This window comes from Myodes glareolus, chromosome 21 (genome assembly GCF_982192425.1).
Source record: "Myodes glareolus chromosome 21, mMyoGla1.1, whole genome shotgun sequence".
NCBI classification, from domain to species: Eukaryota; Metazoa; Chordata; class Mammalia; order Rodentia; family Cricetidae; genus Myodes; species Myodes glareolus.
In genome coordinates, this window is record NC_142046.1 from 47,604,696 (window position 1) to 47,628,668 (window position 23,973).

A 23,973-nucleotide genomic window follows, 5' to 3' on the forward strand; every position below is an offset into this window, starting at 1 on the left:
AAGAAGAAAAAAAAATTCCAGTTAACTTTTTTTTTTTTAAAAAAAAAAAAAAGTATTTATTTTTCTATCTAACATCTGAGAGCTAATGAAATCACCAGGCAGTGACCCTTCTAAATCTATGTCAACATTTGCTCGTTCGGCCGGTCAAAGTAGCATTCCATTACCTTTGAGTCTCTGAGGAAAATGAGACTAAGTATACAAATTATAACTCGCCTCATGCCTAAGGTTATAATTTGGACTTATTCTGTCCACTTCATAGAAAATACGTGTATCATGTTAGGAGCGGGGGAGAGGCCGACATGGAGTGGACCCCAGCGAAGAGAGTTTAGAAAGCTCATACTAAGAACTGAGCTGAGTGACTTTCAGAGTCAGAGAAACAGATTTTAATTAAAAAAAATTCAACCAATATTTAAACTGGCACTAAAATTTGAGAACCATGACAAGGGATGCCAGGCACTCAATATGGTTCACTAGCCACCGGTGAGACAGTGGTCAAAGCAGCTCACTACCCACATGCCAAGCAAAGGGCAAGCAGGGGATGCATAGGGCAGTGGTAAGTTGGGGGTCACTTCGCCGTCAGTACAAACTTTAGGCCTCTCTTGGATTCTTTTCCAAGAAAATAGGAAACTATGAAGGGGCGTTTAAGTCAGGTCGCTAAAAGCAGACAGAGTTCAAGTAACATACATGACTTAGAATACTAACCACTGGATGAGTTAGGTAAGATGGCTGGATGAGACAGGTAAAGAGCAAAAGTGGAGGCAACAGGTAAAAGATTTCTGGGCATCTTCAGGAAACCCTTTCACCATCAGACTGTTTCTGTCGCAGTGGGCATTTTGTTTGCTCCAGACATGGTCTTGCCAGACGTGGCTGGCCTGGATAGCGTGGTCCTCGGGCCTCAGTCTTGGCATTATGGCCTTATACCAAGGCGTCTAGCTTGCCATTACATTCTTCAGTTATTGTTAATATGTAATTCAGCTTAAGCGACCCAAACTACGTAGGACCCAAGTTCAATTCCCAGCATCCACATGCTGGCTCACGACTGTCTGTATCTCTGCTCTCTGGGGGATCCGACCCTCTCTTCTGGCCTCTTTGCACTGCATGCATGTGATGTACAAACATACATGAAGGCGCAAACACCCCCACTTAAAAGTGAGAAAATTATTATTTTTTTTTTTAAAAAAAACCAAACATCTGAAATATGTTCAAATTCCTATCTGCTCCCTAAATTTTATCTAACCCATATTCCGTTTGGGGAAGCACAAAACTACATCAAATCAGAGGTCCTGGGTTAGAGGACCATTCCTTTGATCTGTTTGACCTTGGAAAAGTTATTTTACCCTTTCTGTATTTTAGATCTCGTATCTGTAGGGAGGATGTGACAAAGGCAGTGCAGGTACAGTTGGGAGGAGGAGAGGGACCCAAGGAGACAGCAGGACACAGGCTCTATCAGGTGGCACTACTCTGAACATGTCAGCTCTGGTTGTTGCCTTCACTAGGATTTAACTACCTTATTGGTACCCAAATATCCTCATTTTCATTCTGCTTTTCCTCAATAAACTGCTACCAGGGACTAGTTTTTACTTCACAGATATGTGGGTGTGGGTATGTGTGTATGCCTGTGCATGTATGTCCGTGTGCGCATCTTTTCTGAAGACAGGCTAGCATCCTAGGCTAGCTCTGAACCCCTGAGCCTCTTGCCTCAGACTGAGTGCTGGGCTCACAGGTGTGCAGCACCTCCTAGCTGTTCCGTTTCCACACAGTCAGACTTTCCAAGTGGGTGCTCGGTGGGTGGGTTTCAGATGGAGTCTATGAGACAAACTACAAGAGCACTGAAGCATACGTTTTGTTAGGAAAATGGCTCAAGTTTATCGTCAAGTACTTATCACTATTACAAAAGGGAGCAGGCCTTTTTGGCAAGCAGATGTCCTTCTCTACCCTTCTCTAGAGGTGAAGGGCCGAGGAAGCTGAGGGACTCAAGCTCCTCTAGTCCCTGCTACATGACAGGCAGTGATGCTGTGGGGTAAAGACACCACGAGACATGGGTGGGGGAATGTGTCTGGCTCATTAAAGAGAATTTTCTGAAGGCCAAAACGGGGGGGGGGGCGGGCCTAACCATGATGTTATGTGAGAATGTTAAACTTTAAATCAGTATGAGTCTAATGTAATTAGGTAAGCCTTATGCTTACTTTGAAAGTGATTAGGAAAGAAAGCAAACAAGAAATGGTTGAAACAGAAAGACAATGAACGGGTGTGTCTTCGTTCCCACGTCCTTTGCTTCAATGGTTGTTTGAGCTTTCAAATAAAGATGCATGTTTCCACTGAACGCCCTGCTGGAAGTAAATCTGCCATGCCTGCATTGTCTCACACTGGGGACAATCTAGCAAAATAAAAACCATCTCCAAAAAGGCATTCAAAAAATCAAAGGGGGAAAAACTAACTATGTTAGTGTTGTGTTTGGTGTTTTTTTTTTTTTTTTCCCCAGGTAAACTTATAGGGGATGAAAACCTTAATCAAGCATGACTTAAAACCTACTGGCTGCTGTCCAACCAGACAGGAAGAACCACAAAATCGGATTATAGAGCAAAATACCAGTTAGTTACAATTAAGTGGTAAAGTAATAGGAAAAGGTATTAGAAATTCAAAGATCTCTATAGTGTGTAACTTCATTTCCTCTTCCTTCTCTTGCTCCATCCTGATTTTTTCTATCTGACTGTTTGCTGTAGCCCCAGGCAGCAGCTGGCAGTGTAGGGAGGCAACACCACGTCTAATTGATGGAGTCTAACTTGAATCCAGGAGACACGAATTATAAAACTTCTTCATTTGGAGACCTGGTCTCACGTTCACTTAAAAAAAATCTCTGGAACTGAACAACTTTTTTCTTCTGCACAAATGTTTCTCTGTGTTGAGAACATAACCTTACTCTATTCAGAGTGAGTTTATCTGGAAGCCATGGAAATACACAGAATTGCATGTAGATGTGATGAGCTAATAGTTTCATTTTATGGCCACTGATTACCATGTTTGGACTAGAGATACAAGCAACGTAACCTAATGAGTACCTGCTTTTCCTTTTCTCATGTACATAAATGATGGTATATGTAACAGCACTTTGGATTTGGTGGGGGTGTGCTGTACCCATTTTACAAATGAAGAAACAAGTGGGAGCTGGGATTAAGCCTTTGGGAATCTAACTCCAGACCTGTGTTTATACAGAGGTCAAATTTCGAAATCACTGAAATAAATTGTTCTTTACTTACAGTAATTGTAACTTTAAAAAAGTAGAGACCATATTTATAGACTTATGATTCCAATTTAAGATATCTACCTTAGTATCTGATTATGATTAGAAACAAACATTCAAAGGCCACTGCTAATTTTGAAAGCAATGCTAAATTAATTTTTTTAAGAGCCCAGGTCTACAGGCACACTTCACACACAGCAGTCGCCTGGCATGCCTGAGGGCTGTGTTGGAGCCTCACCACTACAATGGGGGGAAACGCTCAAATAAAACAGAACGGAGTGACAGTGTGGCGTCAGGGGCTCACGACCATTACCTATGAATTACGGTACTCACATGGACTCCTTCACATTGAAAAACCCAGTTAGGCTCCAGTTCTCAACCACACCATGGGATGTGTCGTATAACCAATTGCGTAGTCATTAAATTCGCTGTAGTTTTCCCTTTCGGTGGATTAAGGTAATGACATAAATTTGGCACAGCATGGTATTCTCTCCATTTTATGAATAAAGAAACCGGGCCGAAGTGTAGATGTGACAAATTCACACAGCTGGTTCGGACTGGAGGTGGGGCTCCAGCCCAGACAGCTGTACTACAAGGCTCACATCTGTGTTCCTCACCACCGCGCTCTATAGTGAAAGCCACATCCCCTAGGACTACACTTATGAAGGTCGCTGTTCAGAGAGTCCTACAACCCACAGTGTTCCAACACGGCACCCTAGAGCTCACACATCACCATTCGCCACGCCACCCAACCACTTCAGGTTCCGAGACGTTCCCCAGGGAGTACGACGCACACCAGGCAGGCTTTGGCCGTGAGCACAAGGATTCACGGGTAAGCATCCACTCTCTTACCGTCTACGCTGGCGTCGTCCACCAGGATGATCTCCTTCAGCAGTATCGCGGGTGAGGAATAGAGCACGCTGTGGACCGTGCGGAGCAGCGTGGACCACGCTTCGTTATGAAAGACTATTATGACGCTGGTGGTAGGCAGGGGAGGGCAGCGCTTAAATTTCTGCTCAATACATCTGGGAGAAGTTAAAGAAGGGGGAGAGCAATGCTGACTTCTCCTGACTTATTTCACCATTTCTAGACCATCGCTAAGTCATCATCATTGAATCATTATCACCCCAAATGACGGCAACTCAAATAAATAAACATAGATGAATAAAGCAACTCAAATAAACAAACAGAACCAAATAGACAGCAATGCTTATCATATGTGAAAGTATCTTAATGATTCATAAGCATAACTAGGTTGAAGCAAAGTTCTAGAAGCAGTTCCTTCCTCCTAATCACGCTCACTGATACAGACGACATGGGTCAGGTTTTCTACACTGTCTGATTTTAGAAAGAGATATAACCCATAAATGAAGCAACATGTAAAAATCAATATGTCTAACTACTGTTCAATAATTTTTTTCTTGCTTATGTCACACATTGCTCTTATTTAATTTAGACTATATAACTTCATTTTCCAAGTTAATTTAATCAAATTTACCTTATATAAGGAATCAAAACAAGAAGTAAGCTCACCACAAAACCTAGGTTCTTATCATCAAATGCTTAGGACCATTTGGCTGTGTTAAGGAATTCACTCTGAAAATGTGCTTTGCTATTTGATTAGGACCTATCATTTTCAAATTATCTCTTAATAGGACATACATAGAAATTTAAAGATCTATGTATCCATGTTCAAAGGTTTATGCTGGGCCAGTCATGACAGTACATGACTTGTGAACCAGCATTTGGAGCAAGAGTCAGGTGAATCTTTGTGAGCTTGAGGCGAGTCTGGTCTACATAGCAAATTCCAGGTCAGCCAAGGCTACATACTCAGACCCTATCTTTAGGAGGAAAAAAAAAAAGTCTTGTGCATATAACCATCTGTTACATTGATATACACAGGGAAAGGATTCCTAAGCGGTCTTGATTTGATTAATTAGTGCTACTATTAATTACCTAAAAGCATTGGTTACAGATTGTTATCCAATTCACTTTTGTAACATTGTCTTCCTCCTAGAACCATTATTTTCAAACTAATTCAGACAGAAAGGCAACGGTGGCTGGGTACAGCCTACAGCCCTTGAGAGGAGACGCCATGACGGACACAGTCGCCAGTCTTTGGAGTGAAGGTGAGGACAGAGCGAGGCATTTACAACCCAGGGCATGACATTAAATGTGTGTGGTCTGTGAAGATGATAAGCTGACAAGACAAAAGTGTCTATAAGGTCACTGAAATGTCACGCAGGACTGCTCCATTTGAGGCAGTAGACTATACCGTTCCCCCACCCTATAAAAACAGCATGCAAACAATCAAAGATTGCTGCTCAGACTCAAAGGGAAGGAGGTAAATCATTCACTTGAAGAGATAAGATCCAATACATTTCAGTTGCTTTGCGTGGCCAGTAGGCCATCTCCAGTGTGGCAGCTGAGCCTACAAACAAACCAGCAAGTCGTCTCATGAAAAGTCTTCATAACCATACCTTGGTAGAAATGCGCTTGGGATTCTTTCCCAAAAGCAGGTCAGGAGAGTAAAACGTTTATGGAAGGAAAAAGCAGTTAGACAGAGGTAGCTGTGAAGAGGACCTGCCAAGAAAAGCGGACAGGGAAAAGAGAGGACAGGAAAAACAGCGCTGTTGGGGATAGAATGTCACACACAACTGCAGCGAGTTACTTTTTTGTAAATTGAATTTTGAATAAACTACCGAGTAAAAATAAAACGCAAACATACATATTCATTTTATCATAATGATACAGAAATAGATTACTAAATATAAGTTTATAGTTTAATACATAAAGGTTTATAAACTAACATACAGTTCTGGGAAACCCGACAATATGACATTTTCTCATGATATAAGGAGGGAAGAGAATTTGGGGATTAAGGATTTTTACTTACCTTTATTTGCTATGTAGTCAATTAATACAGTATCAATTAAGAATTACATGACATTAAAGATGCAACAGACAAAACTGCACACACACACATATGTGTTGCTAGTAAAATGTTACTAATTTAATTGTTTGAGGCATTCCCTCTGCTTAAGTAAGCTAGAATTTATTTGCCTAACAAGTAACTATTAATGAGAATTAGTAAAAAATGAAAGCAAGAGGGTCACAGGCCAAGTGTTGCTCCCATCATTAATGCAAGCGATAAAATTTCTCAGTATGACTTTATAAACTGCAATCATTCTGAAATAATGTGCACAGTAAATTTATGCTACAAACCATTTCACATCATTTAAACTAGCGCAACCAAATATCCTGCTGCAGAGACTCTATATTTACTGTAAGACAATTTGTAAAATTCAGCATTTAGAAATCGCTTAAATTATAAATCAGGTCATCATCTGATTTTGTGTCTTTAGGAGACACTAGATGCTGCTGAGTCTTGAATAAAGCACTAGTGAGATTTTCAGAAAAGGGGGTCCCGTTGATACTGGTTATATTCAGAGGAAGACACAGCTAGCCTTTAGCACTCCCCACAAAATGTTATCCAGAGAGTGGCGGAGAGAAGCAGATCTCCAACTCCAAACTAATAACGGCTGTTAATGGGCTCAGTTGGGTTTTTCTCCCTCAGTAACTAAATTACTGAACGTTATTGAAGTTTACTAACACTAGAATTAAAATGCTTGTCTTAAGAAGATAGTAACTGACATCTAATGAATAAAAATTATGCTTAATGAGTTTTTATGGGGACTGCTTTTCAGTCACCAAGTCTCCCAGAATCAGTAAAATGTAACACTATATCTGAATCTATTGATAAAAGAGAGAACCATCTGAAACACTAGGGTATTTTATAGAGCAACCATTTCTTCCTGCATTTACTTTGAAGTGATGCGCAACTTAACCTTGAACCACACTGATTAGAACAGAGTTACGTCATCCTTCCCCTGCAGCTTCAACACGCAGGGATGCAAGCAGTCAGAGTAGGAATTCACAGCCGCACATCTAGCTGCACATCTAGTAAAACTCTCTGCGTGCAGATGTGATCTGTTAGAACCAGTAAACGAAATATATAGTAGGTACCAGTTGCTTACTGTTTGCCTGTCTTGTGTTCTTAAAAATTCATGGATAGTTCGAGAGTTCTGGAATTCATTCCACCCTTTGCAATTCAAATACAGTGTTTAAACCTCAACTTATAGGTAACAAAATGGTTACTTAAAGGCACAGAGAAAGATTCTGTATAGCTGAGACAAGTATAGAAATGCCATCACTTCATAAGGACTATTTGCCTCTCATTCTACAGCCATGAGAGCACACCAGCAGAGCCTCTGAGCAGGGGGCAGTGAGTTGTAACAATGTCCTCTCCAAGAAGGAAGTGTACAAACCCAGGGCCTTCTGAGATATAATCACATCTTGACAGTACACAGAGCGTGTGACATACTTTACAAACCAATACACTACCTAATAGCTTCAAAATCTTGGCACAGTTTTAAAAACATTCTATTCCATAGCAAATCAGAGAATGGAGAACTATCCCTTCACCTCCTCTATTTTCTATAAAAACTGTCCAAATGTTCCTAAGTGGATGAGGAAATTATAGCATTTGGGGGTGGGGGGAGATTTCCCCTTGAGTATATATCAGATCTAGAACGTGGTTTTCTAATTCAGAAGGTGCGTTTCCTGTCTCCACTGCCAAACCAACAAGAGCTATGGATACTCTGCCTCAATAGTTATAAAGAAAATCAAAGGAGCCATCGAACAAACAGCACTGGCTGCTGTTGTGCTTCAGAGTGCCTAAGGAATGAGCCCGAGTTAGCGCCTCTTCCTTGAAAACCCCGCCGAAAGACAGTAAGGGAATATTCTTCAACATACTCAGGCGGTCGGGTGTCAGGTCCAAGGTCGCGGTGTAAAGAAATCCTGTCACTGGCAAAGGCGTTGAAGCAGTGCTTGGTCTCCCCACGCTCTTTCTCCTTCTGCTCCTCCAGGCTGAGGTGGGTGACCTTGAAAGGCTTACCAGAAGCACCGGGTGCATTGGAATCCTGAGGTGGGCGGTCGAGAACGGGTTTCAGCTCGGCTGCTGTATAGTACCCTTGCAGACAGGGTCGCTGGGGGATGTCGATGCTCGGCTTGACAGGTGCTCCTATTTGCATCTTTGGCATTGCGTCTTTGATATTGTTTACAGCTTCGAGCATAAAGTCAAACATTTTGTTTTTGTTTTTCAAGTTTCTCTCCATCTTTGACTCCTCCTTGGAATATTGAACGCTGACTTCTCGTTGCATTAAAATCAAAACGACTAAAAAGAGAAAGATGACCACACCAAGTTTCCAGAACTTTTTGTGGTAATGTTTTTTAATGTGCAGTTTTACGAGTCGCTTTAGGTGAGCCATTCTGGCATTAAGCGCTTGTTACTTGACAGATAACAGCTATGGTTTCCTTTGTTACTTATACTTTGTAGCATAGATTTGCTGGTAAAAAGGTTTCTTTAAATAGTGATACCTACAAATAGAGATGATAGATGGAATTAGTAGTGATTCTTTTCTAAAGTCGGGGTGCAATTTATGACCTCAGCCAATAACTGAACATGAGCTGCAATGTCCTCTTATGGCTTCAAGAACAGGTAGACATTTTACCCTCAACAAAATGGCACTTTAGGAAGAAAAGAGCTATGGTCATTAACTATGACTGACTCTGCCCTTTGAAAGAATAAAACTTTCTTGCCAGAAAAAAAAAAACAAAAACCAAACCAAACCAAACTAAACCACCCATTTTGTTCACTCTGCCAACAACTACTATATGATACACACAAAATATGGCATTGCAAATAGATTTTTTTTTCAGATTTTCAAAAAGGATTATCTGAGCTTGCTCACCAAGGGGGTCAGCAGGGGGTTAGCAGGGGGTCAGAGGCCTTCGTGAAGTGGATTATAAACAGGGCAGATGCATAGGGAAGTCCTGCTGGCATGCACTGCCAAGCAACCTCAATGGTGACCTTCTTTTCATGTGCTTGGCCCTTAACCAGTGAAGCACCACTCCAGGTAAGCAAGCTGATCAAGAAGCTGTACCTGTAAGTCAGCTGGCATTCTCTCCTGGGTCTGCTCACATGGCATTGCTGTGAGTCAAGACAGAATCGCTACACATCTTACTGTAGGGTAATTAACAATTTACAGTCAAGTCAAGTCGTTGCTTTTGCCAGCTACTTCAGTAACTTGCGCAAGTGCCAACCCTAACAGCACAATGAGAACCGTGTTAGCTTTGCTTGCGGTGTCTCTGGGCCTCCAGCATCTGAAGGCAGAAGCTGGCCTGAGGAAGGGCTGCTTGCCACTGAGCATGAGACGGGAACACTGTGTTCGTTAGGCCCTCAAGTGAACCAGTATGAGTTGAGGACAGCCTGAATCAGGATGGAAGTTGAGTTTCTTCGTGATCCTTGCACATATGTTATGTAAACTGGGAAGTGGTGGTGGTGGTGCATGCCTTTAATCCTGTGCCTCAGCACTCAGGAGGCACAGGCGGCAGGATCTCTGTGAGTTTGAGGCTAGCCTTGTCAACAGAGTGAGTTCCAGGACAGCCAAGGCTACACCAAGAAGCCCTGTCCTGAAAAACCCAAATAAATGCATACATAAATAAAATAATAACAATGTAAAAGGGCTCAGTATGATTTCAAGCCATTCCCAATTATTAACAGTGGTGACGAAAGGAACATTGCCTGTTTTCTTGTCCCCCAGTCTACAAAATAATTAAAGGAAATGTCATTTGTAACAGTGAAAACTAACTTGGACACTTTATTAGGCATTTGCTCCAATGTTATTATGTAATTTAAAATAAGGAAAAAAATTAACTTTGGCCCCAAAAGATGCCTCAGACATGATGTCTGTTGCCCATAAAAGTGAGACCCGAATGTTTTCCGGGCATTTCTAGCTTTAGGAGCGTCATGTTAGAATAAGGTGACCTGACGCGCTTTCCCCTGTCTTTAAACACTCCATGTAGTTGTCTAATCTCCTACGCGCCAAATACTGCCCTAGGATTGGCCACAACATTCCAACGCTTCCCCCTTCAGGGCACAAAGGCTGAGGGGTCAAAGTAATATAGGGCAAGCCAAGGGGCACAGCAGGGTCACATGACTTGGAAGGCAGAATGCTGGCAGAGGTCTCAGAGGAAAGCGCCCAGGAGTGACTGACACGGTTGAACAGAATCTTGCCAGATAAAAAAAACTCTTAGGCAGATTGCCGAGACGGAGAGGAGAGATAGACTGGCATATTTAAAGGCTTGGAAGTCAAAAAGGCACAGCCTGATCCGAGCCCAGGTGGGAAATGTTGGGAGACAACACGGGGAGGCCAGGTAGAAATCAATTCACAGAAAGCCTGCGCATCTTCTGGGGATTCTGGAATTTACCCTTTTCTTCTCATCGTAGGGGCTGATGACTTTAAGGCAGGATCATAATCAATCTTATGTATTGGAAAACCCAGCCCTAGTAAATGTGATACTATCAAGGGTACCAGAAGGTAGAGAGGAATCTTAAGAGTCCAGCAACAGAATTAACTACATTTAAGAGAGGACCAGGAGCCGGATGGCTACAGAGATAAGAGTTGACAGAGGCAGGTACCAGTTCCGAGACTGGCCAGAAACTTGCCTTGGCGAGTCCTAGAAGAGGCTACCTACAGAGAGGGACCGGTTCCCGGGACTAGGTAGGTGCTAAGGGGCAGCACCAGCTTCTGAAGTCAAGCTCACTTTTTAATGTGTAGCGGAGGCCAAGATAACTTCGGGCTGGTTGCTTGGAATAGAGGGTGGATAGCTACCTCCACAAATGACCAATTGTTTCAGGCTTTTGTGTGAGTCTGGGAAAGAGTTCGGGGAGCAGCTACCCAGGCTACAAGGACCCAGCCTTACTGGCCAAGTCAAGTCCTGTAAACAGGATCGAGTGGGGGAGCCCGGCTCTCGGAAAGCTGTTCCCTGTAGGGGCCTAGCACCGGAGCAAGCCATGGAAAGAGTCGAGCAGCGGTACAAGTTTGTTCACCAAGAGCCCTGGAGCCAGGAAGGGAAGCCCCTGTTCTGCTCAGTGCCCTTGAAGCACTTTGCTGGCGGAGCTGAACACTGCATCAGTTGGTGCAGGACAAATCCTTATGAGTTTCTGCTCTAATACTGCACGGCGGGCTAATAATTAAAGCCCACAGACAGTCAGCTGGTCAGCAGTACAGGCTTTCCTTCCGCCTCTCCAGCTTTTCCTGTCCACTACAGGGCTCAGTGTCGTTCTCCGGAGATTAGAAACACAGCAGCAGAGTCAGGGAGACAGCCTCTGTTCCTGCTCCCCCAGGCCTGCTATTCACAGCCACGGGGACAAAGCCCTCAGGGAGCTGGGGAGGGGTGCTGGCTGATGATCACGGTCCATGGCCTGTGTTCCTTACTCCATTTCATCAGTTAAAGCTTTCTCCTGAAGAGAAAACTCCTTTGGTGTATTCAGATGAGATAAACCCCTGCCAGGTCTGCCCCTTCTGAAAGGCTTAGATACATAGCCTCAAATTCCAGCCTCACCAGTCTTAAAGGCTGAGCGCTTTCAAGGCCATGGCCGTACAAAGCATCGTAACTTCCAGTCAACCAATAAAGATCTATATCCCTGGCCATCTCATTCTAAACCCAGTGGACAAACACAGTATCTACCTGTCGGAAGAATTTCCTTGTTTGGGGAGGGCATCTTTTACATCTAACAATGGGCAGGGCTAGATTCGGCAGCTGTCGATTCTCAGTGCTGCCGGGTAACTGCATTCTCTTCTGTGAATCAGTTCTGAGATTTCTTTCTCTATCATTTGGACTAATTCCCCCCCCCCCCAAGAAGTCACAGATATGAGCTGGAAGGGACCAAGGGCTATTGTTTGGGACAGAGTCACCCAAAGAGCCTTGTGTTAAAGGTTCGCCTGCCCTCGCCCCCACTCAGAGGAGGGAGAACTTGAGGAAAGGAAGTCTAGCAGGAGTAGCAGTTCCTTCTGCTACTTCACCACGATGAGTTGCTAATTTGATACTTTCTGTTTCTAAGAATTGGTGCGAAAGTCTCAGGGCTTCCCGAGATACTCTAGAAAAGGGCTGTTGGGGCAGCAAGGGAAGCGTACTGGATCTGGGAATTGACACAGGTGTGGAAAATAGTTGAAACGAAAGCTCTCGGTTCTGACAACTAAAAGTTGCTTATCTGGTCCAGTCCTTAGTGACCACTAGGGATCTGTCAAAAACATCTCAGCTGCCAGGAGTGATGTAGAGGGCACACATGCATGGCTTTCTGATGGTTCTACAGCCCCACCTTCCATTACAGGAGAAGTATCTACTGTGTCTTTGGTGGTTAAGGCGTGTCTGCCTCTTTGCTTCTGCTGCAACGGGATCCTATTAACTCTGCTGAAATCAGGAAGCTGATCTCAATGACCTGAAGAGAGCAACCGCAGACTGCTTTATCCAGAGGTGTGAAGGCACGACTCATGGATGTATTTCACAACATCTAAGGGAATGACCCAGCGGAATGTAGCTGGAGGGTGAGAGTCCGGGATGCACTTGGTAGTAAGTCTCATCAGCCAGCCCGGTTAGGGAGAGGCAGAACACAACTCAGTAGAGGGCCATTTCAGTTCATTCATCTTCCGTGGAAGGGCCAAGAGTATTGAAGGATGGGGATACAGAGGGTAGAACAGTAAGACTCCTCGCTCAGCTCAGCTACTTCCACCTTTCTACGGGCTTCCTCTCCACTCCTTCCGGAATCTCAGTGCCTCACCAGCCTGTAGACGGGACAGCGAACTTTTCATGAGGAGTCAATCACTCCCGTCCTCCCCACCTTCCCTTTTCTTCTTTTGTTTAAAGACCGCATGGCCTCTATTTCAACTACTCAACGCTGGGGAGAGAAGGACAATGCATAAATAAATAAGCATATTTGTGTTCCTATTATTATTATTATTCTGCAAAAACAGACTGTGCACCAAATTTGGCCCAGGGGCTGTTTATTTCCAACCCTTGCTCTCAAACTCCTAAAAGACTTGAATCTCAACATAGCAAATTTCCCCATCTCTCCCTCCCTAGTTCTATCAACCTGGCTGTAACATAACCACATCCATCTTCAAATCATTCACAGCATTTTTAAGGTCAGGTGGCAAAAGGGCCTAATAGGAAACATAAAATAGCTTTGCCTGCTGCTTCAATTTTCTCTGGGGCCCCTGCATCACCCTCTCCTTGTGCTTTAGCAATCAAAAACTTCCTTTGTTATAAGTTTACGTTGGACATAAAGCAGTCTCAGCCTAAAACATAACTGCTCCTTCAATAGCTGACCTCAGGGCAGTTTTCCTGAAGGCCACGAGCAGTCAGCTGTCACACAGTGAAGCTGAGGATCCCTGTGCTGAATGACAAGTTCCAAATAGGGAGGGTTCATAATCCTGCGGGATTTAAACTTAATTCCCTTCGCAATGGGTGAGGCCCTGATGGATTTGAAGCAGTGTGTTAGCCAAAACTGACAGCTAAAATGATTGCCCTTGAAAATTGTGCAGGATATACATTATTTTTGGAGAAAGAGGAGCTCAGATAGAAGGGTAAAGGCAATTATGGGATTATTAAAAATAATGTGAGCAAGAGATGGATAAAAGAGATATGGAGGTTTGGACAAAAAGACCCGAGAGGCAGCTGAACTCAGCAAACCATTTGACAGAGAGGCTAGGAGATTCAGTCTGAGCTGAGGATGACCCTTCGCTTGGGGAACGGAAGTCGCTGATGAGCTCTCTGCTCTAGACTAAGGCAAACGGTGTCAGACGGCAACAGCGAAAGAAACACAGCACGCTCTGTTTGCAGGTGACGACCACCACGGAAAGCTAAACGACAAAAATAAATCACGAAGGAAATGTGCGAAGGTGACAATGATTTTCTTAATGTGGTATCTTGACTTTCCTAATGCCATAAACCATTTCTCGGGAAGATATGTCATGCAAAATAGGAGAGGGAATAAACAGGAAGGGTCACATCATCTAATAAATAGCGACTCAAGTGATATCATCAAAGGAAAACCACCAACAGAAGTCCCAGAACGGGCCCAATCAGCAATGGCTCCAAGCAGAACAAGAGAACAAGAGAGAAGGTACCAATAATTTAATGTTTACATTACATAAAACTAAAGAGGCCTTGGCATTTAAAGAAGTCAGACTCCAACTAATATATGGAAAACTCAGGCAGGCTATTTTTCTTAAATTAGTTAAGTACTAATAAAGTGTTAAAATCGATCTCTAAGCTAGCCACAGGACACACGCCGGAAGCCTCAACTATTTGGAGGCTGAAGGATAACTTATGTTGTGAGCATTTGAGACCAACCTGGCCAACGACAGACCAGACCTGATCATACCTCATCTAAAAAATAAATTTAAATTACACCTAATTTAAGAAATAAATGTAATTGTGTAAATTTACTTATTTACACAAATAAAGACCGATTCCTAGCTGAGGGTGGAGGTACACATTTGCAGGCAGAGCACTAGGAAGCCGGAGGTAAGAGAGTCCATCCTGGACTGCACAGCTAGGCCGAGCGGGACTTATGTATGAGACCATGCGTCAAACGCCAAACAAAACCACCTCAATGGACTTGGGTGGATGTTTAGTGAGCGGTATCTACATAACCATAATAAACATACATCAAACCGCAAACGAAGACCCAGACTTCGACGCGGAGGAAGGAAGAGCAGAGGTGGATGTGTGAGTGGAGGAGATGAATACTTATCGGCCATAATGAGAAGACCAGACAGTGCCAAGTCCTGACCTGGGAAACAGCACTGTCAGTGTGTCATTCCGAGGGAGGACACTATTAGAGGCATCTAAAGAGAAGGGGGACAGGTGACTGGAGGTTCGCCGCCACAGTGGTGACTCATTTCATAATCACACTTCACTTTCTTTGCTCCCACGTAAGGTAGATGGAAGCCCTGAGTTACAATCAGACTTCCATGGCTGTGTTTTGGTTCTCAGAGCTAAGAATGAAGCATCTGGATGGCAGTGAATGCACTAACCTATCGTTTTTTTCTCCCTTTCTCTAAAAGAAAAATGGAGAAAACAGCATATACTTCACAAGTTGCTGTGGAAATTTAATGAGTTCATACTCAGATCTCATAGCAAGGGAAGGATAAGAGGACAAGATCTCCTAAGTAAATTGGGGGCATGGAGACCATGGGAGAGGGTTGGAGGGGAGGGGAGCAGAGAAAAATGTAGAGCTCAATAAAATAAAGAAAAAAAGAGCTTCTAATCAATTTCTTACATCAGTAGATGATACATATGATGTCTGTATGTTGTATCCATGTGGGCAAGCAGTTGTGCCCCGTGTTCATAAGTCTTATTATTTCCTTAGAATGGATTTTTTGTCTATAGATACAATCAATTTAAGACTAAAAAAATTTCTAGGTTGGAAAAGAACTTAATGCTTTACATGTAGATTGCTGAAAATATGTTGGACAAAGGAGCAACAGTGAGCAATGATCAGAAACTACTAAGGTGATAAATATGAATTATTCCATGATAAAAATATAATAGTGGTTAGTAATTGACAACATAGTTCAAGATGTGGGGTAAACATCAAAGCTGACCACCCTCTTCTGGGAGGACATTCATTATAAAGGTTGATACATAGCCGAGTACCAAGTAGCTCGGTATTTCTTTAGGCCAACATTCAGTGTGTGACTGGAAGGAAGGGGAGTGCAAATTCCAGAGAGAGACAAATTCCAGTTATAGTTAGAGGTAAAAACGAAGAAGCTCAGATTGGAACTTGAAGGCTGAGTATTAGCTGACAGGCCCAAAGGTAGGGAGGTGCTTGTTACAGGCAGAATCACTCTTGGCAATGACTTAGAGGCAAGAAGAACCTGGCAGTAAAAGAGGTTTCCAGAGAAGCAGGCAGGAGGGGGTGGGGTGGCAGCAGCTGAGTCATGCCCAGACTTTAGGCCACATTAAAGGGTTTGTCTTACCCTAAGGGCGTGGAAGGGCTTTGGGAAGGGGTCATTGTGGCCAAGTATTTTGAAAACTCTCATTCTGGATGCAGTGTGAAGAACAAACCAGAAAGAAGTCAGAAGTAGTTTGGAAAGGCTGGCCATCTGGCCATCGCAAAAGTCCAGGTAAGAGATGACGGTCTTAACGGGCCTGGAGAAAAAATGCATAGATTTGGAAAATGTGCATTTAAAAGATAAAATTAAGAGAATTTGGTCATGATAAGAAATTTTAAAGGAAAACACCTAATATCAAGGCCCCCTTTCCTTTACTTTCTGCCTTCACCCCCAACTATTGGATCAGCCTAATCACACTATACTCAGGTAAGACCTGCCCTCTTATTATTACTCACCAGGAGTAATGGCCTTGATTAAGAAATATTTATAAACAAAAGCTGCATGGTCTTTCAACCACAAAGTTAACTTTTCACTTCTGAAAAGTGAATCCTTGCACACAAAGTCTCCAAATAACAGAATTCAAAGGAATGAGATGGGCATAGTAGCAACCTAAGTTAAAGAGGCAAGTTCAGTGAAATGCTTCTCTCATTTCCTAATGCCCACCCCCGAACCCAGAGAAAAGTGCTCCACCACCATGCCACCCTCCCAGCCACATCAATTCACTGCTTCACACTCCAGGTTTGGCTTGCAGAAAACGACTGCCTGTTTCGCAAACCATCCAAACGATGTTTGTGCCTGCGCACACAAAGAGGTGCAGAAGCAGACCCACCAATAACCTCCAATCTGGTGAGACCTGAGAGCTACAGAAAACCCGAGATGCGCTCTACTCAGAGAAGAAAGTAGTTCCAGTTTATGATTTCCATTTGTTTGGAATCACCGCCTCAGGGGTTCTGCTGAGGGTGGATTTGAGGAGGCAAGAGGACACACGAAGATTCAGATGGGAAGTATAGTAGCCTAGACACGAGCTGTTAACTCCCTGCTAAAGGGGAGAAGCAGGGGAGGAGTGTTAGTGGTGAGAAGCCAGTAAAACGTTGGGCAGACTGAGTGAGCGGATGGCTGCTGTGCTAGTCTGAGACGGCCACAACAAAGTACTCTGCCCCAGCTCATTTATAAACAACAGTAACTGCCCACATTCTAGGAAGTTCAAGGTTGAGGCCCTAGCCGACCAATGCACAGAGAGCCAATGGAATCTGGGGCCATTCCCACAGATGACACACTTGTCCTAGGTGCATCCGCTTAGGGGAATTACCAAAAGCTGACAACGGTCCAGCTCTCCTAGCCCCAGGGAAGGCGCAACCCTCACGACCCAATCACCTTCCAAAGGCCTGGGTCTTGTTTTGAGGTGGGTCTAAACTACACAGCCTTGGCCAGTCTGTAGCTTGCTAGGTAGGACAGCCTGGCCTTACACTCACAGAGATGTGCCTGTCTGTGCTCAAAGGGTACTAGGACTAACTGTGTATACCACCGTAGCTGGCAGCTCTCATATCTTAACACCAACACACATGGAATTAGATGTCTACATATGTATTTTGGAGGGGCACAAATCCTCGTATGATAATTATTGTGGAGGTCGGTACGACACGGTTAAAATCAACTCTGTATTTGTGGTCTGATTCTCAGATTGTACTATAGATCCGTAGTCTATTCCTCCCAATCTCTTCAGCTAGATGTGTCTCAACATCAGAATGTTTTGGAAAGTTAGGATAGTGACATGGTTCATATACCTAATGTAATGCTGTTCCTCATCAGAGCCAAGGGCTCTATCTAATAAAAGCCAGCACTATTTCTGCAGCAAGATCCCTTTTTACTAGTGGTATAGATGGCAGTTTGGCAGTTTCCTGACAGTTCACTTGCTCAAGTTTGGCTAACAAATGAGTCACACGAACTTTTGTGGGTAAGACGACATGATAAGATTTCTAACACCTAGAGATGGGCTACAGGAAGTGAAACTTTCTTTCTTTTTTCTGCTTGTGACGTGATGATGGCCCTGTCTACACGTGTAATCTCCAGTTATTAGGGTGATAAGTTTGAGACACCCAGCAGGCCATCATACAGATGAGCAAATTAGTTTACACAGTTTGAAATTTAAACAAGGATAGGGAAAAGGTTACCGAATTACAAGTCCAACTCAGAGAATGACTCGGGAAGGCTTCTGCCTAGTTATCAGTAGTCGCTAATGACCCAGAATTCTGAGTCTTACTTGCCTGTGTTTTACCAGAAACTAAAGTACTTTGGTCTCCAGCCATTGATGGAACTGATTAAATTCAATGTTGTCATTAACAGTATATTAATTATGCTAAAATCACCCAAATTATATAATACTAATTATACTGTATTAACCAGTTGCATAAATGGATAGGTAACAGAAAATATTCCTTTCTTCTTGATCAGCTTTTAGACTAATAAATGATTTGTTTATTCCAAATGTATTAGTATACTCTGGATCAGAGAAATGAATGCATCTGATATTAGCCATTCCCCAGACATAAAATGCAGAAATATTTTCTTCAGGAGAGGAGCTATTTCCACCAACAATGTGAAGGTGGGGTAAAGTTAAAAGTGTCTTTGAAAATATTAATTATCCCCATTCAGACTTCCTAGGACTATATCCATACAAATCACTTAGGGATCTAATCTTGTTTTTCTGTGTATTTGTTTTGTTTTTGTTTTAATATGAGGTCTCAGCTATGTAGCTCTGGCTGGCATGGAACTCACTATGTAGACTAGATTAACCTCAAACATACCTCTGTCTCCCAAGTGCTATATTTAAAGGCAAATACAACACCCCTAGTCTTAATCTAATTTACTGATTTATTACAATTTATTTCTTTATCTTTATGTGTATAGGTGTTTTGTCTGAGTATAGTGTGCAGTGCCCACAGAGACGAGAAGAGGGCGTTAGGTCCCTTGTAATTGGTGTAAGTTTGTTGTGAATGGCCATCTGAGTGCTAGGAACTGGATGTTTTCTTAACGAGAAGACCATGCTCTGATCTGTTGAGATGTACCTCCAGCCCTTTAGTCTAATTTCTGAATCTAGTCTTTTATGGAGAGGAAGTGAGTCCTGTAATTAATTTCTTATACCTGTTTCACAATAAACGTTAAAATATTAACAGAATATATATAATACATATATAAAATAGTAAATTAGACTATGCAGTTCCTAGTAAATATTTTTCATAATCCCTAAGTCTAACTCAGTCATAAAACTTATAAAAAAAAGTTAGCACTGGAGGTAGGAGAAACAGAATTACTTTTCCTTGACAATTGTCACCACAAAAATGCCCTCACAAAACATTTCCAGTTTTCCCCCCATCTCTAAATACACCACAGCAGGGGCACCCATTTAAAGTACAATTTTATACAATGAGATTTTGTGTAGCCCCTGATGTTTGAGAGGTTATCCAATGTAGATATGCTAGAGCCTCAAACTCTCCATTAAATAAGGAGAGCAATATGATTTAATGAACTGTGTGTGTGTGTGTATGAGAGAGAGAGAGAGAGAGAGAAAGAGAGAGAGAGAGAGAGAGAGAGAGAGAGAGAGAACCTTTAGAACAATGAGCCTTAATACATATAATCAGAAGAGGAAACTTTTAGCATTACAGGTATTATCCATTAGCTGACATGAAATCAATCTAGTATATTAAGACATTTTTTTTTAAAAAAAAGCATCAGTGTCCCAAGGCTAGATGTTGTTTTGTGAAACTCATTTCATGTATGTACATACACCCTTGCCAGTATATTGAGTTGAAACAGAATATTTCAAATTAAAGGACTGTGGGTTTAAAAAAATGTTTTTGCAGCACTGGTATTAAGGAAGTGTGCTTGAAACCAAACGTCTAGATTATTGCAAGTGCAGGGAAGACATTGGGTCTATGCCTTACAAAATATGGTTTCAGCCAATATAATAAAAGATCAGAACTGGCTAATATCGTCCAAACTGGCTCAAAAAATAACAGTGTCTCTGAAATACCAAAAAGGGATTAAAAATTCCAGCCCATATGGCACCACCAACACACACGTGAAATTCTCGGCCAGGGGAACGCATGCCGGCCTCCCAGAGACTCCACAGAGCAAGGTGGAGAACAGAGTAAATCAGGGCTGGACAGAGGACAATGGACCACCCTATAATTACAAAGCCCTTACAGAGTGCATGGAAGAGAAGATCAGCATCTTGTGATAAGTGAGAAGAGTAGAGAGATGTAATGATACGAAAGCCACCACAACAGGGCCATCGCTAGCACTTGTGGCTGAACTACAGTTAGGATACCCCTTGGGGCTCCTGCTATTCAATTGGGATGGCATGACTGGACAACCAAGACAGAAAGGGAAGATCAAGAATGCTAGCACTAGAAGATAGTCTAATGTTCTTAAGGCTTTTCATTAGCTTAGGGGAGGAAATCATTTCCCCCCAATACTTTACAAACAGAAACCAAGGCCACATTGTTATTGCAACTAACAAGAACATGCTTCATTTTTTTCCCTAAAATTAGAGTCAAAGTTATCGGACAAAGTTTAGTCCGATAAAACCTGCCCAATAGCCAGTGCAAACTAATACTCAAAACGAAGAGGGCAATACCTCGTCAGTGTTCAAACAGCACTTAGTACATCAATTTCTCACTATGGAGACAAGACCTTCTTAAAGGTAGGTGAGGATCTTGAAAAGCCTTGGTTGAATTAACTATTATGTGCTGCTATCATGGTTTTTTTTAAAGATTTAATTGCACCTCATAAAAAGTCCATCTGTATAGCCTAAAGCGTTTTAAGTTAAGCATACAATCTAAATATATATTTTAAAAATTTGTAAAGGCAGAACTAAACACACCTAGGGAATGGAATTACTATTTATTATTATTATTTTTTCTATGAAAAATATGTTGGTTAAAAATGTATGAAAAAATGCTTGGTAGTAATACATTGCTGAGAATGTTTCAACTAACATGCATGTTAGGTTCAGATAATAGTAAAGGTTTAAAAGAAATAATTATAGGGTTCGGCCTTGAACTTAGATGCCTAAGAAACAAACTTTAAAGTTAGTTGGTTAGAATACAGATTTTCTCACAACACAGAAACTGTGAAATAACAAATGTAACTTTCTGGATTTTAACAAAGGATTCGAATTCAGATGTTTATTATGTAGTGTAACTTCAATGGCAAGTCATGTTAGTGATATGTTCTTTAAAAAAAAAAATCAGAAAAAGAGGGAGGGGGTAACTTGATTCAGTCCCCAAAACAGAAGGAAGGAATTAAGTCTATGGTAAGAGCAGTTTTAACCTTAATTTTTAGGCTTCCGAAAATCCTAATTAGGTAGACAGGAATTTGGGCTTGGCACTCCCAGGTTCAGACGTGGCAGGATGCTGAAACAAAGTTTTTTTTTTTTTTTTTTGAACCTTTGAGTCATATGCCACAGGCACACCAGATCCGAGATACACTGGTCCTTAAGTCAACAGGTCCTCTAAGAGGAGGGTGTGCAGCTGGTGAACCGCAGCTCTATTTCCTCCTGCCACGAAGACCTGGACTCTGCTACCTTCAACCGGAAAGTGGGCGCAGCTCTGGCTCCGGGAGTGCACCCGGAAAGTGCAGAGCGCGGACGCCCGCGTCCCGACCACCGAGCGCCTTCCAAACCATTCGGAAAGCTTCGAGATGGCTCGGAGCTGCCGCGGTTTCCAGTCTGGGACTGTCTGGGGGTTGGCGGGGAAAGTTGCCCGGCACAGCCACAACCCTCCCGGTCGCGGGTTTGGCCCCACTAGGTACCCGGGAGCGGGCAGGCAACCTGCTAACCCAAGTTGGCGAGCCTTGCGCAGCGCCTCCGCCTGAGATCCGCCTTCCCGAGGACCAGCCTGGGGTCAGAGGGACTTTCTGTCCGGGGAGAGCACTCGGGCTGGAGCCTTGCCCCTGGGGCTGCCGAGGGGCATCGGCGACAGGAGTGACCCGTGTCCCCGCCGGCCTCTCCCGCTCCCGAAGTGGGGCAACTGAAACCCGCTCTCGAGACCGGGTCCAACCGGCCGCGGGCAGCTTCGGGGGGCCGTCCCGTAGCCTGTCCCTCTCCCGGATCGCGGGGTCCCCGCCGGCTCCGAGCCGGCTTACCTGGCAGGTGGGCAGGGCAGGCGGCGGGAAGCGGTGGCCGGCCGGGGGCGCTGCCCGCCGGCCCGGAGCCAAGTGCAGGTGGCGGCGCGGGCGACTCGGGTGGCTGGGACTCGCGTGGGCCGTTCGGTTCAACTCCTCCGCCGCCGCCGCTTCCTGCCTGCCCGCCGGGCCTCCCGCGTTGCCGGGCGAGGCGGCGGCCGAGGCTCCTCTTCCTCTGCGAGTCTCCCAGGTGAGCTCCCGCCGGCGACGTCGGCAGGGGCGAGGCCGGATCCCGCGCCTGCGCGCCAGCCCCGCGCCCCGCCCAGGTCCTACCTGAGCGCTCCAGGTGAGCGGCTGGCGAGCCGGCCCGGGCGCGCGCCCCGCAACTCCTCCGCAGCCCGCGCGCCTCCTGCCCGGCCCCGCAGCGTTCGGGTCTGCGCGGCCCCGCGCGGCGGCCACCCGGTACCCGGAGCCCACAGGCGGGGCGGGGGGGATCCTTGCGAAATCTGAGCCGCACTTTCCCCCGCCCCTTACGCGGCTGCCCTGCTTCTTCGCGTGGTCCAAAGCCAGGGATGCGGAGGGGACCACGGTGGGACCGCGTGACTTTCTCACGGGGCCCGGCAGCTTATCACCAGTTAGGTTGGTGAGCTTCCTCCCCTGGTAGCCTTGATTTCATCACTCCACTCACTTGAGCGCAGCTAGTGGTTTCCGTTTCTGGCCGCGGGCGCTAGGGTAGGGAAGCCTCACGTCCCAAGGAGGGCGCCTCCCCTCTTCCAAAGTAGAGCTCCTAGTATTTGGTGAAGTTTAGCTGATTGGAGGTGCCCTACCATCCATCCCTTCCTAAGTTGCTGTCTGTTGCAAGGCCAGCCAATATCCACAGGAGAGGCATAGCAGCGCCCTTGGGAGAATCCTTCTGCCAGGGTTTTGGAACGAGAGAGTTTGTGGTTTCCTGGAGAGGGATTGTTTTTATTGAAGAGTGATCTAATAGACCAAGGTGAGAACCTAAAGTCTTAAACATGGTAGGTTTTGCCGGTGTGTCTAAGACACTGAAGTCATGTTTCCCCCTTTCTTTTGCACAATGCCTTCCGTTCCTGGGACCCTGACATCCAAAACTAGGGCTTCAAATTGCCTTTACGCGGTCCAATGCACTTGTTAGTCAACTGTTCTCAAAAGGATGTGGGGACATGGAAAAACAGCTAAGGACTTTAGGCAACATGTTTGATCACGTAGGGTTAGGTTTTCCCGTAAAAAACAACTAAGGCCTTCCTCCGACACCGCTTTGCTAGCTTATGTGTTTTATATGTGACTTGAAATTAAGGTTTAAAATCATTAAGTACACTATCAACAGAGGTTAGTTTTACTTGTGTACAACATTTATTTTAGCCAAGCACCATTTTATAGTCCAAACACCTATAATTAGGTTTAAAACTCAGATAATTCTTTGCTTTGCGTATTTCTGGTTGTATTGTGGGAATCTGGGAACTTTTGTGTGACCTTTTAGCATTAGCATCTAAATAAAAGCATTTTTACGTTCCTTCTTCTTTTTTCCTCCTAAAATAAAGATTTAAGAGACACGTGCGTATTGTGTGAATTACCATAACAACTTTCCATGGTGGGTCTTTAGGCCCAGAAGTAAAAACATGAATTTTCTAAATTCATTTTATTTTGTTGGTTCTGTAATTTTTTTTTGTTTGCATCTAAATGGAGAGTCATGCTCATCTTTGGGGGGAATTTGGAGGAAATCCTAGCGCATAATCACAACATTCTTACCTCCTTGCTGTGTGTAACCCATGCAGAATGAGG

The 23,973-nt window shown here is 43.9% G+C and overlaps 1 protein-coding gene and 1 long non-coding RNA gene across 2 annotated transcripts in view; both read right to left on the reverse strand.

The window, feature by feature from the left end:
- The window catches only part of Galnt3 (polypeptide N-acetylgalactosaminyltransferase 3), a 34,550-nt gene extending 12,225 nt beyond the window's left edge, over window positions 1–22,325 (reverse strand). The window contains exons 1-3 of the mRNA XM_085681017.2: window positions 22,192–22,325; window positions 8,057–8,680; window positions 4,094–4,266 (exon numbers count right to left, since the gene is read on the reverse strand). Coding sequence (XP_085537143.1) covers window positions 4,094–4,266; window positions 8,057–8,571 — 688 coding nt within the window. The 5' untranslated portion in view covers window positions 8,572–8,680; window positions 22,192–22,325. The remainder of the gene's footprint in view (window positions 1–4,093; window positions 4,267–8,056; window positions 8,681–22,191) is intronic.
- On the reverse strand, window positions 45–4,087 carry LOC146890420 (uncharacterized). The gene is made up of 2 exons (XR_014998829.2): window positions 922–4,087; window positions 45–887 (listed from the first exon to the last, which is right to left on the reverse strand). It is a non-coding gene; the product is annotated as an uncharacterized LOC146890420 (long non-coding RNA).
- Window positions 22,326–23,973: the final 1,648 nt, after the last annotated feature.